Source organism: Myiozetetes cayanensis, unplaced genomic scaffold, assembly GCF_022539395.1.
Source record: "Myiozetetes cayanensis isolate MyiCay16 unplaced genomic scaffold, myiCay2020 scf1, whole genome shotgun sequence".
NCBI classification, from domain to species: domain Eukaryota; kingdom Metazoa; phylum Chordata; class Aves; order Passeriformes; family Tyrannidae; genus Myiozetetes; species Myiozetetes cayanensis.
The window spans coordinates 23900354-23919953 of record NW_026086604.1 but is presented as its reverse complement, the minus strand read 5'-3'; the positions used below and the strand labels follow the sequence as shown (position 1 = coordinate 23919953).

The 19600-nt window shown below is 39.7% G+C and overlaps 1 protein-coding gene across 1 annotated transcript in view; it reads left to right on the top strand.

Moving 5' to 3' along the window:
* Positions 1-19600, top strand: part of NECAB1 (N-terminal EF-hand calcium binding protein 1) — a 57161-nt gene that overhangs the window by 6026 nt on the left and 31535 nt on the right. The window contains exon 3 of the mRNA XM_050314531.1: positions 9335-9443. Within this exon, the coding sequence (XP_050170488.1) occupies positions 9335-9443 (109 nt within the window). The remainder of the gene's footprint in view (positions 1-9334; positions 9444-19600) is intronic.

Below are 19600 nucleotides of genomic sequence, written 5' to 3'. Positions count from 1 at the left end.
CATTTTCAGGAAGGTTATTGGATATGTGAACAATTATTGAACATGTTTACACTGTTGACAGCACAGGTTTTGTTAATGACTGAGCTACTTACACTTTCAATGTCACCTTTCTGTGCTATGGGAAACCAAGTATTGGCTTTCAGTAACAAATACTCCCTTATTATCCGTGACATGGCCCTGCTAAATTCTCCCATACACTTTTAATAGAACTTTGTCTGCTGTATTCATTCTCTCTGTGAGATTAAAATACCCCCAGAAAAATTATCATCAAAAATTTTACTATAATCTTTCTTGACAGCAAGGAAAAAATACATCCAAAAAAGCAGATCAAGCTGATAATTAGGAGTATTGTAGGAGGTAGCCTTCTCACTATGAATTCAGGGACTGTGGGACTTCAGGTAAGCTTTCCACAGCAAGGAAAGACAGCTATTCCTGCAAAGACAATATAAAATAAGAGATTAAAAGAGCCAAGAAATTCAGCTGAATTGTTGTTACTCAAAAGTACTACAATGATTTATGACATCTGTGTTTAATTGAGAAAGTCCTTTAGCAAACACTCATTGCTCTATGTGAAGTCATACTAATGTGGTGGCTTCTTTCTTTGCCAGACCCAGTATGTACATAATTTTGTTACTATTCTGTTTCTGGACAGCTTCCACGAGAGGATCAGCTTCATAAACTTTATCTATAGTTCTTATTTTGTGGCTGAGCAGCTCTGCTCTATGTGGAGCAGATCCACACTCCTTCCTATAACTGAAAGGTCATATGACTTTTTTAGATGGAGGACAAATATAGGGAAGGATTTTTAAGAAATATATAGTTCATAATATTGACAAAAGCAACAGAAAACCCTGAGGGGGAAAAAAAAGCGATTTCATAAAGGTGATATTTTGCACATTGACCTTTTTGGAAAGGAGAAGTTTAAGATCTGCATATTAAAATGAAATTTTGGTCAGGTTTACTTTATAAAACTCCATGTACTCGAAGGAAAGTGTGTGCATGTCACACAGAACTAATTTCAGGGAAAAGGAGAAATCTTCATTTATTTCATTTTTTTCGCTGTTTAAAACAAAATCAAATTCATTAAATTCCCCTCAGAAAGTAAGATCTTGTCCCTAGCCTGCAAGGGAAGGAGCGAAGAAATATGGGCAACTGGAACTGCCAAATGCAGTGTTACCTAATCAAACAACTTTCTAAGTCTCTCATCTCAGAGGCAGGAGTAGTAGCGCCACACATCTGTGAATGCAGCACCTGTATGTGCTTGTCTGCATGAGGTGTTTTTCTCACCTTTTGATATGCTGAGATGGACTCTGAGTTGCCCATTAGCCTTGCAGTGACTTGCAGTCAAGTGAAACGACATCAGTTGTGGGTAAAGGTCATGCAGGGACCTTTCCTGACCATGCAGCTTTGACATGTCCCCAGTTAGAAAAGCCTGTGCTATAATTCTCTCCTCCTAGCACAGGAATGTAATTTCAAATATAGACTGTGTTACAGAAACCCGATCACAAACAGTCTGTCAAAATGGAGGGTAAAAAAAAAAGGTAATACTCTACTGATAATGCAACTCTTGATCTTGCAAGAGTAACAGTCATCCTTTAGCTGAGGGAAGGTGCCTCAACACTGCTGCTTCACCGCAGACTGAAGACAAGGAGCACCAGATAACAAAACAACTGGAGAAAAGTGCCCTGGCTTTCCCTGGGTTATGGTAGGGGTCATTTCCCATCCTCATGGGGAAGACAGTTACTTTTACCTGTTAGCAGTCTTTCTACTTTATCATCCCCAGCTTTTTTCTTGGGAAGCCTGGCTGTTGCAGACCTCTTATAAAGGTGGAAACAAATTACCCCAAGCCCAGTGACTAGCTTGCCTAGCTGTGGGCTGCTGAGTGTATGCAGCAGAAAAACAGCCACCCTTTAAGGCATGAATCCCCTCTTCTGCTCTGGAAACATGGCATGCTCTGGTGTTCAAGACTCCCCTCAGCACTTTTCAGTGTGGAAACATCCATCCAGTCAAACCTGGAGGGAAGAGAAAGTGACCCCCAGCCATGTCCTCCAGGAGGAGACCCTCTCAGCTGTCCCTCTCCTGCACAAATTTGGAATTGGTATTTCATTATTTCATTGTTCCAAACTTAACAGCACCTGCCCCCAAGCTCAAGCAGGAGCTCAGGCTCCAAGCAACAGCTGTAAGGAGGGCAACCCAATATGACAGGTTTAGAAATGATGGTTTGTATATAGATGCTGTCATTGATTTGCATATATAAGTCAGCTATTATGAAAAAGCACTCAGTATAACCTATATCTCAAACATCCTCAAAGCTCCTAAGAGAAAGATATTTGAAAACATCGTAGGTAATATCTGTTATAGAAGCAGACACTTTCAAAAAACCTAAAAAGTCTTAAGCATAAAGAACACTGTAAAAAGTATGCTGCAGGCAGTCAAGAATAACTGCAAACAAATGAGGGAAAATTTTAAAAACTGACTAAACAAAAGAAGATTAGAGTTCCATAGATTGCCAAGACTGAATATAAAACAACCAGAAGACTAGGAACAAAATCTTATTAATGTCAGAACCCGTACATTTATGTCTACTTTCATTTCTTTTCTCTGATACTTCAAACAAGCACTCAGTGAAAGCTTCCCCCCAAAAAAATATGTTTTTTATAATGTCTTTAAACTAGAATCTGTAAAATAAAAAATACAGTCAGATGAGATTAATCTTCGCTTTCTGTCATGTGTCTTCATTCAGAACCCCTGATATCCATGACACACAGCAGGGACATAAGACTTTTAAGTGTAGAATTCTCAAACTGTAGAAAATATCACAATAATACACCTGTATCATAATCTTTGCTGATTGCAATGATCTGGGGATTTCAGCCCAGCTCTATAGTCATGCAAATGGTAGCCCATCAAAAAACTGTGGGTCATAAATACAGGATTCTTTAAAATCAGTGCAGCAGTAGCATCCTGTTCTTTCACTGGTGTCAGTGACCAAAGGGATTGATTTGAGTGACCGAACAAGATTTCCACAGAATAACCAAAAAGCCACTGAACTGCACCTATATGATCATCAAGAGGAAATCATGCAACCCTAGAGTCAGTTCTGCAGAGATCAGAATAGGTGTTTTCATATTCACTATTTATTGACAGTGCCATTGCAGGATAAATACTGACTTTCTAGGTGAGTCTTCTACCAGCTGCATCTTGCTCATGTGTCTCTAGGTGAGCTCTGGCAGGATGACGGCTGCCTCACTACAGCAGTCCTCAGACCGTGACTTCTCAGTGGCTCTAGCTTGTTTACCAGAGTGATAGTTTGTGTCATCCCAGAGGACTGAGGCAATATGCCTCTGAGAGGCAGGGAAAGCAGGGAAGGGGATGTCTTGAATCTACCCTAAAGTGAACTGTCAGAGTCAGCCTGGAGGCCTTGAGGAAGCTCTATGCACCAAGATTCCCAGAAAGGCCAGGTTTGAGTGGTCCAAAGTGGCATGTTTGAGCCATACATTTACTGGATGACTTTACAGAACTCATAGTCTGAACAGGAGCCAGAGGATAGAAATTCTCTGAACCGCAGCATCCCAGATTTAAGCTCCCAAATTACTCAATCAATACTGGTAAAATGGTTTAGTAAGGCAAAGCCCTTGCAGCACATCCTCTAGGAACTCTCATCACACTGCTGTTTGTTTCCTGATCATCTGGATCCACTGCAGACATCACTCTGGCTCCTGTTTCAGAGCCCAGGTTCTTCTGGGGGTGGGATTCCCCATCCCATCTCCCTGAGTCCTTCAAGTGCTGCAGGGCTGGACTCTGTGCTCCAAATTCAAAAAAAAATATTGCTACAGAGACAACCTAAATTCTCTCCTTGTTGGCCTAGTCCCCTCCGAATCACTTTGTTGCATGTGCTAAGCTTTTCCAGCATAACAGCTGGAATAATGGCTCAACCTTATTTCTGATTCTATCAACATACAATACAGATCAGAGCCAAAGAAAGCTAAGTGCGTTTGCCCAGACTCTCTAAATCTTCAGCCTATGTCTGCATTTCTTCTGATGCAACCCCTTTTGACTGGGACCCAGTGGATATTATTATCATGCTCACTTTGGCACACTGAATCTTGTTAGTTTGGCAGCTCTTTCTTGGCCTGATTCCAGCCTATGTGCCATATGCCAATAAATCAGGTGGTTTTCATATTTTTGCCTGTGGTTCATCTATGTCTGTGTCTCCCCACGCTACCTTGATCTCTCTGTGCATATGGTAATACCTTAGAGCACTCAAGTGCTCTGATCCAAATCTTTTACAGCAGGTGTTGATTGTCAGTTCCTTCCAAAAAGACAAGTCCCACAGCAGGTCCCCAGGACCAGGTGAGCTGGGAGGGGGACCCATTTCCTATTCCCTGTTGTACCTTCCTGGCTAATAAATACTTTCTGTCACAGGGGATTTTTCTATTTATTGGTTTCACTTTTTGTTATCTCTTCTTCTTTTGCTAATTGTTGGCCTACAAGGGCAGAGGTATGTGTTCATAGAGCTCCAGACACTAAACAACCTGATTGCCCTGGTAGTGTGCATGTTGCCAGCCTGGAGACAGGCTGGGAACCATCTGGTTGGGCCAGGGCATTGCTGTGGGTTCTACTTTCCAAATCCCTGGGTGAACCCCAGGATGGGTTTTAGCCCAGAGTGGCTTTTCCCTCTGATTGCCATAAACTCTTCCATGTGGCTCTTCCAACTGCCATAAGCCCTAGGGTTGCCATTCAGCCCTACAAGCTGCACCTGATGTTGCTCCTGATATGAAGACTGGTTTGGTGATCCTCCATGGAGCTCACAGGCATGTTTAACTGCTAGGAAAGGCTCACAGTCCTAACAGGAAGCCCAAAATAGGGGGCAGTGGAAGTGGTTTTGTTGCCCTCTAGCATTTCCTGGCATCTCTGTTAGACATCCTTCTTCTTTACCTTCTATCACCGTAACTTCCTTTGCTGGCTGTGGTCTCATCATTTGCCATCATCTTTGTACCCATAGTCTCCACATACATGTATTCATTGTTTGCTTGGTACCTTTTGACTCACTTTCAACTCCAAGAGAATATGCATGGCTTTCCTCCATCAGATATCTGGTAAGTCTTAAGTTATCCAATGTGTGTCCTGGAGATTACTAATGTTTATGCAGTGGGCTGGCTGGGGGGTATCACTTGGGCCTATTTAAAAAAAAAAAATATCTATTTAATAGAGAGGTGAATTTTACTGAAGTAAATATAAGAATGCAATTGTAACCTGAAGGAAGGCTCCTCTAAACCACTGCGTAACTATATTTCTAAATTTGCAAGTGCTGCATGGGGAGATTCATTTTATTATTTATATTTTTGTCTGCCAGAGGGGAGTATTTTGGCTTCAAGGAGGATGGATGACTATGCTTGTGTTTGAAGAAACACTGCTTTTCAAAGATATCAGAGAAGATAGACAAAAGAAAGCAAGTCTTGCAAAACAGTTTCTTTGAGACAACATTGCAAGGCAAATGCTGCAGAAGGTTTATTACTCTGAGGGATGTGCAGCTTCAGAGAAGTTTGCCTTTCATGAGTCATCCTTCCCCTGTCATTTTGCCAGTGGAAAGGATTGAAGCATCTATAATAGAAGTTTCTGCTCAACTGCTCTGAAACACTTAAACCAGACAGTATTTATCTGGTGCTCTGAGGGCAGTGAGGGATGCCCAGGGAGATGGTGATGAGGACATGTAAAACAGTCTTTAAAATAAAAGCTATTCTTGATATTGTTCACACTTGGGGAAAAAAAGAAAAAAAAAAAAAAAAAAGAAAAAAACCCCAACAAACAGTCTAGGCAAATGTGTCTTGAGTTTAACAGCACAAGGAGCTTTTTAGGCTTTGGGTCTGAGCTTCATCTGAGCACTGAGGAAGCACAGGGCCACCTGGGCCCCTGGTGGCTGAGTCCCCAGCTGCACTATGAAAACAGTTACACTCATAAAGTATCAGAAAAATATCCTGAGTAATCAGAGGTGTTTATAGTTAATGTAACTGTATGAAGTCTGTAAGTAGCAATAGGTGCTCAAATCTCTTTGTGTTTTGCCAGCAACAAGCTCAGTGATGTGTCAGTCAATGTCAATAACTTTCTGAATGTTATTGAGAATAAAGAGCAATGAAGCAAAAGGCAGTCTCTGCTCTTGGATGATAAAATTTAAAGAAAATAGCTAAAGTACCCAGTCTGGGTGTTGTCAGATCAGTGATTTTCTGGATTGAGGTAAAGCCAATGATCCTGAAGGACAGAAATAAACAGACATGTTTCAGGTTTTGTGTCCTATCCAGGCTTTTCTGTGGGTAAACTCATAATACATTTATCTCAGGAAGGTTGTCAAAAATCATTAGTTTCTTGAGTGCATGTATAACTTGCATACAAATCACCCTTCCCAGCAAAGGATAAAGGTGCAGACGCAGTTTGATTAAGCAATTGACTGTATCTGTATGAGCCAAAAGAAGCATAGCTGTGAAAAGAAGCTCTTGTCAACAAACTCAATATTTGATATTCCTTCCCCGTAACCAGTGCCAAATGGCAAATGTATTTAGATTCTCAGTCAGATAATCATGGCAGTTTTCTGCCATCTTGGTTTTTATCTCTTGTAGATCTTGACATTTTATTTTGATCACAGTGATGATCTCCAGCTACAATCTGTCTTTTCATATTAAACATTTCAAACTGTTTTTGTTGAGGAAGACATTTAATTTGTTCAATTTTGAAACCTCTTGAAGATCACATATCTGAAGCCATATATTAAAGTCAAAAAATTATTAAATAAGAGCAACTAAAATATGGAGGAAACTCCTCAACTCTACTCTTTAAATCTGCTGCTGTAGTACAACATGTATTTACAGGATTTAGATACTGCCTTTATAATAGATTCTTCACCATTATAAAAGTAGGCTACAATATGTTGTAGATGAGTCTGGTGCTTAGTCTTATCCTATACAGTTGTTTAGTGCTCTGTGAGGGATTCAATATGTTACTGAAGGAAGAGAAAGAAACGTGTGAACCTAAATTTAGTGCTACCCAACTCAGAGCTATGGAGCGTTAGGTTATAAAAACATTCTTTATGCTTCATGCAAAAGTTCAGTCAATTTAGATAAATTATTACTTAACTACAGTTTAATCTTTCAGACTTCTTCAAAATAACAGCAAAAGGTGAATCTTTCTTTGGCTGTTGTTTGCTGATTATCTCATTTAAAACTCACTATGCTAGGCAATGAGGAACAAATTGCCTTAACTATTTTAATTAAAAGGTACGGATTTGTCTCATCCTGACCCATGCACTTCTTCTGAAGTCATGCCTGTAAAAAACAAAAGAGGGAAGCTGTTCTTCAGGACAGAAGCAAATGTCAGCTATAACTGAGTGATCCCTGATGAAAGCTCATGGACTTCTGTGAGGTCAGCTTTCCATTTACAAACGTCTTTATTATTTAACAACCTGCTGACAAGCACTGGCTGATTTCTCACATTGCCTTCTATACAATGTCATTCAAAGCCTCATCCAGGCTGTAGCTCATTTCAGCATGCAGAATTCTTACTTACCTTCCTTTGACTGATTCCTTCTCTTTAGCCTTGAATCATATACTCAGGAAAAAATTAGTTGTGCTGACTGTCATATGTTGTTTAAATATTCACTATGATATGATTCGAGTCCAGAGTTAACAAAGTTTAATGCTCCCAGAGTCCTGCTTTCCAAAACAGACAGTAGCCTAAAGTCTGCCACTGCAGCCATGGCCACGTTGTGAGTTGGGCAGGCTGTCTGTCCAAGTTGTAGCACCTTTTGTACATTTCTGGCCTCATTAATAAACTAATTAAAAACATATTAAAAAGCATGGAAAATCTGAAGTATGGAAACACCTCTGGGAACTACCATACATGCATAATTGAGGTGAGATACAAGTATGATCCCTTTTTTCAATGAAATTATATAGAAAACAGTGATGGTTGTGTTTAATCTGACAAAGGAGAGTAGAGCCTCAATCTGAAGTGGTAACATCATAAAAATACCAGATGAATTAATCTGCTTCACATACCTCACCAAGGATTTTGTCTCATGTTGTCAAGGACTTGTTATAAGTTAAAGCTTATAACTTGTTATAGTTAAAGCTAACTTCAAAACAGATGAAACAGACTGCATTAAATAATGTAGTAGATATTGTAATAAGGAATTTTCCCTCTTGAATTAATGTAAACCACATTGCTATTCTTCTAAATGTTATCAGATGGTACCTCTGTGTCCCATTAGTCCTGCAGACACTTCCTAACTACATCATGGTATTAATAATGATCAGGAGCAATGGGATGATGATTTGGTTTGTTCCAAACAAATGAGAACAGCAGTTATTTATAAAATAAACTTTTTCATAGTTGGACTTCCCTGAATATTAAATGGCCAATTCAACTTCCATCTGACAGTTAGTCTGAGTATTTTGACTGATCTCTGATATATGTGCAAACCAGTTTTCTCGTTCCTATGTTTTGTTGTAATCTTCAGATGAATTATGCTGGTAAATAGAAATGTTTTCTCTTCTCTGCTGACCAAGAAAATTAGCTTAAATTATTTCCAGTGAAGAGGACACAAAGCTGGCTTACTATTCCACGAAAGTCAAACCAATTTTTTTTTAATTAATTTTGTTAATTGCACACCAATCATGGAACTTTTTTGAAATATGTATTTTATGAAGAAAAACAAGTGTTGCAAGCCAGTTTAGTGTATTGATTAGTGTTTGTAGCTAGAGAAATGAGTCAGATCCCTGCTGCTATTTAATTGTGTACTTGAGTATCAGTCTCCCCTGTGGAAGGCAGGGAGAGAGGAAAGAAAGAGGAGGAATAGGAAATAGGTAGCTCTAGATAACTGAAGGAATTTTCACTGACATAACATGTTCCTTCAGTAATTGTTTGCTTTTGCATTTTCCTGGATTTTCTCTGCCCCACTCCATCTCAGGAGGTTGCTGATTTTCCATGCAGAGGGCAGGGAGTAAGTAGAGGAAGCATGGGGCAGGATGGGGAGAAGCCACAGTGAATGGCATCAGGGCAAAACCAGGACTGTATCAATGCGTTTGCCAAATGAAATTTAACAAAACCAGACAATCTTTTCTTAAAACATAAGAAGGAGGAAGAATAACTGAATACCAATCAAACTGAGAACTCTGATACAGCAGACGATGCATTTAACATCATGTTCTTTATCAAATATGTAAAGTTTCTTCATTTAAGCTGAAGACCTAGAGGGTTTTAATACTTTCCTCTTCTACTGCATGAAGTAAACAAGCAAAACTATGAAAGAAATTAAGGCAATTTTCATTTCTTCTTGTTTCAGATGATGGAAAACTGTCCTTTGATGAATTCAAAGCTTACTTTGCTGATGGAGTTCTGAGTGGAGAAGAACTGCATGAACTTTTTCACACCATTGATACAAACAATACTGAGTAAGTGGCCCCTTCTTACAATTCCAGTGCCACTCTTTGTACCTGAGAATGGAAAAAAGACATCAGGCTGATTTTAGGAAACAAGTCTAGGTAGAGAGCTGCTCGAGGGAAGCTAGGCTGTGTCATATGGCTGTACAAGTGAGGTGTTTTGAAACCGTGTTGATATACTTGCATGTGTGTTCCAATAAATGTGATTTTGGTAGCTCAGAACACAGGGTAAAAATTGAACACCTTCTGTATTCCCTACCCATGGAAGGAAAAGGACCTGTGGCCTCCTTCAGGCATAAATATGGATTCCTCAATTCTTGATCCCACTGATTCATTACATGAGACAAATACTTGGAGCAGATGTTGAGAAGGGAGGAAAATAAATAAAGCAATCATGTACAGTAAAGAGCCATCCTGTCTGGTGGCATGGTGTTGGTGCTGTCCCTTGGGCTGTTTGGATATCCTCTTTATGGCTGGGTTTAACAAGGCCACAGGGAAATTAACTGGCAGGAACTTCATGAAGTTCAACAAGGAGAAGAGCAGTCCTGCTCCTGGGAAGGAATAACCAGAAGAAAGAGTGCTTTTTATTGATGGGTTAACTTACGTTACAGAGTAGAACCCAGATTTAGGTAAGAAAACAGCTTAGATTTAAAACCACAACAAGAAGCTTTTTGAGTATGTTTTTTCATCTTTAACTGATAAAAGGCTTTAACTGATAAAAGCCTTTAGCTTACTTTGCAGATGAAAAGTATTCTATGAGGCTTGATCTTTCTCTTTAACAGATGGAAATATATTTTAAAGGCATTCCTTTAGCCCCTTTGAAAGCTTTTGAGAATCCTGGCAGACAGACAGCAAGATGTCACATGCCAAATATCAGATGAATATAGCAAAGAGAAACAACTTGGACAGTATAATATAATTTCCTCATTAGTATAGCTTTCCAGAAAAAGTCACATGAAGTAGATATAATAAGGAGGCAAAAACTTTACTCACTGCCATTTCCTGAAAAAGGAGGGTTATGTAAAATGCCTCAAACTAACGATCTGGCTAAGAAAAGTAGCAAGATGTTCAGTGAACCTTGGGAAGTGTTATAATGTAGGCATCAGGAGAATCATGTACATATCAACAATCCCAAACCCATCTATTTTGTGATATTTTCACTTGCAGATTATCCAAGGGAATGAAATTAAAATCCTGGTTTGTGCCTGTAAGTCTCAAGTAGTTTATGGCTTGTTTTTAGTAGGGGAGGGTGAGGAATTCTACTCAGTTGTGTAGCTAATAGGAGAAGATTTATACAGATTATTTTGTCTCTCTTATCCAATTAAAATACAGACTCTATCAAAGTCTGGGCAAGTCATTTATCTTCTCTCTGTTTAACTTCACTATTTCCAAAATGCAGACTGTAGTTCCCTATCAGAAATATTTTGCTAGCATTGAGATTATGCAGTGATTCACACTGCACATAAATGCCTAGGACAGATGGCTAGGACAGTCTGACATGATCCCTTAGTTTATTTCTTGGAGTATCTCAAGATTTCATACCCAGCTTGTCACAAGAGAAGACTTCGGGTTGTTTCCACCTACATTAAATATTTTAGCTCTGCCAACATTCAAAACCTCGCTGTCTGTGTGCATGGCTCTTTGTACTTCAAAGCCTGAAGATAAAAAAGGAGATGTGGCCTTGGGGTGATAGCCATGGGCTACAAGCTCGGGAAATCTCAATTCCCTTCTCAGCTCTGTTGCAACAATCTTTCAACAAAATAGTCAAAGCATAAAAGACTTACACTTTTCAGGTAACTGAAAGCAGCTTAAGGTAACTTTGACTAACCAGGTATTAAAACCTCCTGTTACACAGGCCCTAATGTCAGTCAGATAGGCTGTGGAAGACTGCTAAAATGAGTAATTACCATTTCCAATATGATAGCAGGGCAAATCTTTAGCATAGCAAGTTTAACTTCCCAGTAGTTCAGATTTTGTCTGCCTGACTGTGATCTCTGCACCTTGGTATTTGGTGCAGTCCGGTGTCATCTTTTTACAAAGTAAAAGGGTGGTGCTGCAGTGACCATAATCACCAGGAAAAATAGATGAGTAGGATTTAGTTACCACCACATAAAGTTTCCAAGAGATGGATCAAATAGGAGTTTCTTATGCCAGGATGAATTTATATTTGCGATGCCTAGACCCTAAAGTACCAGTTATTCATTCAGAGCAGATCATTGTTTTTACTGAAAATTGGCATTAGACAAGGATATTTTCTCAGTGCATCATTTGGAAGTATAGTTTGCAGTTTATGAATGTACTTACATGTATACTGACTATTTTTATTTTCTATTTCCAAAAAATCTACATTAACTTTTAATAACATTTTAAATATTAAATAAATGCCACTAAAGACACACTGTACAAATTGATTGCCTAATTTTTTTAATTTCCATTCCTTTTTCCTTTTGATGCTGCCAGAAACAAACATATAAAACAACCAAATTTGGTGAAGTAGTGTTTCTATGCAAAAAGGAAGCTATTTTCACCTATTTTAGTACTGTTATGATGATCTACCATTCTTGAAAGTGTTGTAGTAAAAGATTTATATTTGTAAGAACTGGCACTCAAAAAGATAAATTGTAAACAATTACATTTGTGGCAGGGTCTTCCATCTGCTGATCCATAAGCCAATATAATAATTAGTCTATAAGCCAGCTACTAAATACACAGAGTTACATAGAAATTACCCCCATGGGCAGACTATCTCATACCTGTTTGCAAGGCCTTCATGTGGGTTTTTTTAAAAGCCTCTTGTGACCACAAAAAAAAGAACAGGACACTGGACCAACAAATGGTACATTGTTGATACAGTGAATGCCAGTCTCCTGTTTGTTAAGGAAGGCAGGGAGAAAATACCAAGGATTAATTAATACATTACATTGATTTTAACATTCTTCAGTAAAACGAACAACTTCTGATTATTCAGAGATATTGTGCTTCAAAAGCTACATCAAGAGAAGATAGAATCCTTTGATTAGGCCATACAACAGCATTCCTGATGCGTAATTAGCACAAGGTGCTGATTTAGGGAAGTAACTGTTAACTATTCTTCTGTAAATGCAGTTTCCAGTAATGTCATTCATGACTTCAGGTTGAAGCTGAAAGCAAATTAGGCATTTAACTTCCACTAAGAGTCACTCCTGTTTGTGCTTTCCAGGTTCTCATGAAATGTTTGGGCAATCCCTATTCAGTCATGTAGCATTGAATGGTATAAAGAAGCTGTTATGGAGGGTACCCACTCAGATGCCCTCACTCTACCAGTGTAAGGAAAGGCTTTCTGTTGATGCAGCGGTGATTAGGTCTGGGCTGTTATAGCCAGGTCTCCAGGTTCTTGTTTCTTAGCATGCACTTACCACTTGCATGTACTGCAAAGCAGTGTCTTGTATTTAAAGACCCTTCAAACAAACAAACAAACAACCTCCAAAACAAAACAAGACAAAGACAAAGCAACAAAAACCCAAACCAAAACACCAAAAAAACACCCCAAACCGAAAAAAAATCCACATACAGGTAAGAAATCAAGAGCAGTGATTGTTAAAGGCTTAAGCTTCAACCTGGCATTTTACAATGGATCCTTGTCTTATTTATAAAGGTTTAAGTGTGTTGTGGATAGCCCAGAAATAAACACACTATTAGGACCTGGGCAACACCTTAAGCTCTTTTGAAGGTATCAGGAGGCCACGGTGGATCCCCACAGTGTATTGAGGAGGAGCCAAGCCCCCACAGTATGAGCTAGACCAACATGAGTGCGTAGCTGTGAGCTGGGAAGGGACAAGAGGAAGAGCTTATCTTTGCATCCTGATATGACATCTATTTGACATGGCATCCATGTTATACACCAGTAATGTCTCAGTTTGGAGCTTGTCATTGCTTGTCCTAAGATTTCAGAAAACCCCAATGCATTCTATTCAAATCTGAGTTAACCATGTTGGAGTTCTGTGTGTGAAGTTCCTCTCAGTGTGGTTCCTCTCCCCTCTCTTCCCGCACAATCATCTCAGCTCCAAGCCACACAGTGATCAGCAAGGCTCTGCAGGGAGCAACAGGAAGGATGTTGGAGGCAAATGTAAGTGCTGCAAAGGCACCAGAAGTTTTTCCTGAGGCTGACAAGGAGGGTGACAACACACATCTCATTGATGACATGGTCTGCAGGTTGTAGCTGAAATAATTTTGGAGCTGAAGACCTAAGGCCCTGCTGTCTCAGACCATTCTGGTTATTAAGTGAAAGTAAAACAGCTTTCATGCGAGACAGTGTTAAAGCACACCTGGACTTCAGAAGAGGCAGTCCTGAAGAAATACAGCTATTTTCTTTACACGTGGTAGTGCCTGAATAACTGTACTGAAAGTAGAGAAAGGCGTCAGCGGCACGGGTCTTTTTATACGTGGAGTGAAGCATGCAGGAAAAGTTTGGCATTAGTGGCGTAAGGGGTGAAGGCTCTTACAGCTCACTGCCTTGGTAACTTGGCCCCTGTTTAATTTTAATGTCAGCTCTGACGAGCTTGTGTTTCAACAGAGCAAGAATCCTTGACGTGGTTAATGGTTTAGTTTTAGCAGTCATTGCAAATGTAAACATCCCTTTTACTCTTATCCTTCACCCTTCCCTCCCCCACTCATAACTTTCATGGAAATTGTTTTTGCATAATGGCATCCTCAGGGAAAAGTTGTCAGAAGATAATGAGAATATTTGGCAAAGTTACAAACTAAGAGATATACAGAAGATCTCAGGGGATTCAGTCTGCAGCACTGCTGGAGAAATAGAGCGATAAATGCTTCACTGATTAGTGACTCATAGGAGTCAGTGGGGAATCAGACTTGTTTTTCTCACTTTACACATTGGTAAAATTAAGTCCTCAGTCAGGACCCTAGTTACAAGGTAGGAGGGATGCTTAAACTATTCGGGACCTGGGGCACAGGTACCCTCCCAAATGTAGGGAGGTCCCATTAAACCTTTGTATGTGGCACAAGTTAAACTATGCACAAGTCAGAGATGAGTTTGGTGAGGACCTGAGAACCTTGGTCACCCGCAGCACTGAGCTTATGCTGGGCATTTGGGAGAGTCTGTCATGCTGCACGTACTGCAGGTCAGGATGTGACTTGACACAATGGAAACACATCTACATTTGCATGTGTATGTGTCAGCAGGGAGTCTGAGGCTCCCTCTTGATCAATGAAGTCACTGGCACCAAAGATGTGATGCTGTTCACATAGGCTTCAGCTCTGTTGCCCAGGTATTAGGCATTTAAGATGCTTGCACCGAAAATCAGCCCAGCATGGAAAGGATGACACAGGAGAAGCAGGTGAGAAAGAACATCTTTCTACTAGATGTTCTAGTAGAAATACTAGAACATTTGAAGGAACACTAGGTGCCTATGCTATATCCAGTTACTACTCAGTCTCTTGCTAGCTTGTCAGTTAAAACTCTCCAACTCCACTGAATACACTGGGGCTCCTTTGCCTGGAAGGGCAGGTTGAACAGCCAATGCACACATGGGCATCTACATTTAGGACTCAGTCCCAAAGTGAATACACCTCCCTCCCTCCTGTCCAGGTCTTCATTAGCTAAGCCCTAATTCTTTCCTGGGTTAAAAGAAAAATGCTGAGATTGTCTGCCCTAGTAGCAAACTCTGAAATGATGCCAACTGGGTATCTGAGAGCAAGAAGCTGGTTAGCATTATCCTTGCAATAGTAGAAAGCCATCTGACTGTATTAGCCTATGGCCCACTGAGAATGATTTATACAGTCTTGATGCTACTAGACCCTCTGGTTAGACAGACAAGCTGCAAATAGAATTTTGTTTGGAAATTTTCCATATGGATGATTATTTTTAATGGGAAATTCAGCTTTCTGCAGAAATAAATGGAAATCACTCACACTGAGGAAAACAGATAATAATGACTATTTTCAGTTGCACTACCTAAATGGAGCTTACCTAAAGTGTTTCGTTTCAGTTCTTCAGAAGATAACATTGAATTCCCAGCAGTGAGTACATTGCTTAATGATAGGTGTAGTTTGAAAGCCTAGTCCCTTCCATAACCTGGGTTTCCCAGAGAGCCACAGTATTCTGGTACCTCTATCAATATCTGTATTTTCAAGGAGTTTAATAAAACAATGTAACATTTTAGTTTGTCTAAATATAAATAATTTAATCTCGTGGGGGTTTTTTTAAATAATTTTGGGACAACACCAGAAACTAAAACATTCTTTTTTACCCTACATTGTAAAAACTCTGAAATTTGTTTCCTGTGGCAAAAGAGCCACCGTGATGTTGAGTTTGGTCTAGGTTTGTGTCATTCAGACTCTGCTAAAAAAATCATAGCTCTGCAGCCCTTACACAGTGCTCTACAGATTTTAACATACACCTTGAGTTTTAATAGTATTATTAAGCTTCTTCTAGCAATGCAGAGGCTGTTGTAGCTCAGATGATTAAGATGGTTTGTCAGCTATGTAGTCATTGCATCCCTGTAAATCATTGCTGAATGCAAAGGACTAGAGGATTGTTTTTCAGATGAGTTCTTAGGAAAGAAACCCAAAACTTTATTCTCTCCTGCAGTCTTGCCACAGGAGAAGAGTAAGTGATGATTCTGAAGTTATCACTTAGCCTGGAGCTAAGCATAAGCAAACTAATTATTTAGTGCAGAAAGATGTGGGACATTAAAGGAGCCATGATCCTGCTGCCCATGTCAGAGCCCAGAAAGCCAAGGTGGCTGCTGCTGTTGAGAGTCCAGAGTGTGCACAGTCCAGCTGGGCCTGGGGTTGAAGAGCCTGCAGTGTCCTCAGGGCAGAAGGAAGTTTGCCTCCTCAAGGGCAGACTCAGGAGCTCTGTCCCACTTCTGCTCCTTCTTCCTCCTCTCCTTCCTTTTCTGTTTCAAGAGGCCAACACCTGGGCCATCACAGCACTGCAACATCCTGGAGGCAGTTTTGCCTCCAGTGGTAAGAAACCTTGAACAAACCTGAACATAGGTATTCCCTGTTGCAAAGCAGCTGTGAGACAGAAAATCCCTAAACTGGAAGTGCACACATAGGACTCCTTTGTGAAACACTCTGTAATGTTGGAGCACTTATCTGATTTTGCTGACTTAAAGTGAGATGGTGTGCAAGCTTTCACGTTGCACAGAGCTTACAACATTTTGACTGAGATTGTCCATGGATGACTATTCAGTTACCCTTGCATAGTTTAAGTAATTTTTAATTCCTTTCAATTACAAATTATATGCTTCTACTTAACAGTAGGTGATACTAGCTTTAAACCTTCCTCCCTAAAACCAAATTTAGCCAAAAGTCATGCAAAGGGATGCAAAAGAGAGTTGGTTCAAGCTCCTGAAAAAATCCTTAGCATATTTGAGAATGAAGGGAGATATGAAGAAGAAAGTGTTATCCTTCTCCAGCTATAATAGTCATGGCAATGAATGTTCTAAATTAAGTTAGTTCATAAAGTCTTTCATATAGTATTGGATTCTTCAATAAAATAACTGCTTTAAATGCCAGAGTCCATACTTAGTATATAATTCCTGAAGAGGTATCTTTGCCTCTTCTTGTGGTCCAGGAAAATACGCAGATCTTCTGCTGGTACCTCTGTCTAGAGGTGCCTTTCCTATCAGAGAACAGTATGTTCTCTGTCATCAGGGTTGTGGATCAGTGGATCCACAGCAGTGAATGAGTAAAATAGCTTTAACCTTCCCTCCTCCCTGGCAGCCCCCAATCCACAGCTAACTGTGGAGAGCAGGACAGGATCACAGCTGCTTTGCAATTCTACAGTTTGGACCACTTCCAGAGGTACCATGAATAGGCACTTTTGCCACAGTTCATTCATGTGAATTTGGTTATTTTTATGTCAACTGAGGAGCAGGTATGACCAATTTTGCAGTGATCAGAACTGTTCAGTGTAATAGTTCTTTAAAAATAGTTCAAGTGTTTAGGTAGAGAACATTTTAGACACAGACATATAGAAGGACTGCATCTAGTAGTCAGAAAGCAAATTGAGAGCAAAACTTTAAAAATTACCACGCTGACTTGATATGAATACATTTGGCTACACCCTATGCCTCAGTTGCTTATTGTGAGTGGAGGGCTGGTGGCTGGATGTGAGTCATCCAGCAAATATTGCAAATAACATGTTCAGCATTCCCAGATAATAGGTCTAAGCAAAAGCATCCTTGAAAGGATGAACAGGTGCCTGCAGTAAACCTGAGTACTGAGTTACAGAAACAGCCCTCTGGTGTGTACCTCACTCCTATATTATTAAATACATGCCAAATTTCTTTATTTCTGTAGCATCTTGCAGGGAGCTCGAAATTGTTTGTATGCAGCAAAAGAATTCCTAGGTTTGTTCACAACTGTGAAGCAGCATGTTATTATTTCTGAGAGAATGAAATAGTCAGTGACACAAAATTATAGCTTGCCTGCCTAGAACAGCATCCCCTTCAAACAGGATGCCAAGAACAATGAAGAGTATTTATAACAGAGGAAACACTGAGTATGCCAGACTGAAATCCATGTTCTTTGTGTCTTTTCTGTGTTCTGTCACAGGCTTGCTGCACAAATTGCTTTGCATAATGTTTTCCTCATTATTCAGATGTCCACTTCTAACTGAAAATTAATTCAGCACCTAAATACTTTTCCATTTGCACTGGTAGTCCATTTGCAGCTGTGCCACTCCTGCCAATAAGACTTAACAGCATACTGAAAACAGGGATGCTGAAAGCCAAGCTACTCCCCATATCAGTACCATGGTGCTGAGGATACTGCGGAAGGACAAGGATGAGAATGGATTTAAATATGAAAATTGAAAAGAGCATCAATTTGACTGGGTAACAATGTGAAGGGCTATTTTAAACACAGTTATCAAGCTGTACATTAAGAAATGCAGAAATGTGTTTTACATTAAGGCACTAGAGCAGATGATGTGAAAGAGCAGAAAGTGAAGGGATTATGAACAAAGATTAGGCATCATAACAGCAAACTCCTGTCGTTTAACATCATCATATTCTGTCAAGGCTTTTTGACACAGGCAATTTTCAGGAGCTTTCAGGAGCTTTCAGGAGTTCAGTTTGCATTCAAAGGGTGAACATCTGGACTGTTCCAAAAATGACTGCTGAACTGCAGGAGTGGGTGGTCAGGCACATTTGACCATTGATGCAGTAGTGATCTGTGGTAAAAAGCCTTAAGGAGTTGCAGCCACTTTTTCCCATCACATGGTTTGTTGCCCTAAGAGTTACATTTCTCAGCTTCGGCACTTGTTCTTACAGCCTATGAATTTCTTTATACCTGACACCAAGGTCATTGGCAAAAAAATCAGGTGCAAGTCTCCTTGGCAGCCATCTAACTTGGCCTGTTCAAATGCAGATAAGGTTCAGTTAATAAAAGTTGTGTGAAAATCTCATTTACATTATCAATTAAAAGTGTTCAGAAGTTTTTATAGTCCTGAGTATGCAAGTTTGTGATAACCCAGGATCCTGCAATTTCTCTGTTTCTCTCCCTTGTGAAATAAAAGCCAGATGTATGGAAGTTAGCAGTGGTGAAAGTGATTTTAAGATAACGCTGTGTCATCGTTTTATTAAAAGGTCAATTAAAAAATCCCATTAAAAAGATAAGTGAAAATACCCTAAGTGCAATCAGCCGTTCAATATTCACCCCTCAGCAAGATTCAAAGAGAATGTTCATGCTTTTAAGTTTAATAATCAGTTTCTTCTCCTCCTTGGAAGAAAGTCAATATGCTAACTTTGAGGAATGAGCTGTAGGTCGAATGTTGTTTTTTTTTTCTTCTGGCTATTAAGGCCTCAGAGAGAAAATATTGCTTATGAGAGAAAATATCACTTCAAAGTTGATCAAGAAGAAATCTGTTCCAAGTAAACAGGTTTGAATTGTACAGAATACTTTATGTAATGGCATGGGAATATGGCAATACAGCTATACTTTTCTTATCACTAATTTTGCTGATGCTATTAGTGGTAAAATGGTTTTGCATGGCCAGAAAGTCTTAGAAATTATGTGTGCTGATGGGATATGTCTGGTTTTATCCTCCTACTGTAATGTCTCTCCCATGGAACACAGCTGCACAGCAAGGATTGCAAATGGGAGAAAGTTATTTGGTTTTCCCTCATTTAGCATGGAGGGCCAAGCTCTCTGAGCCC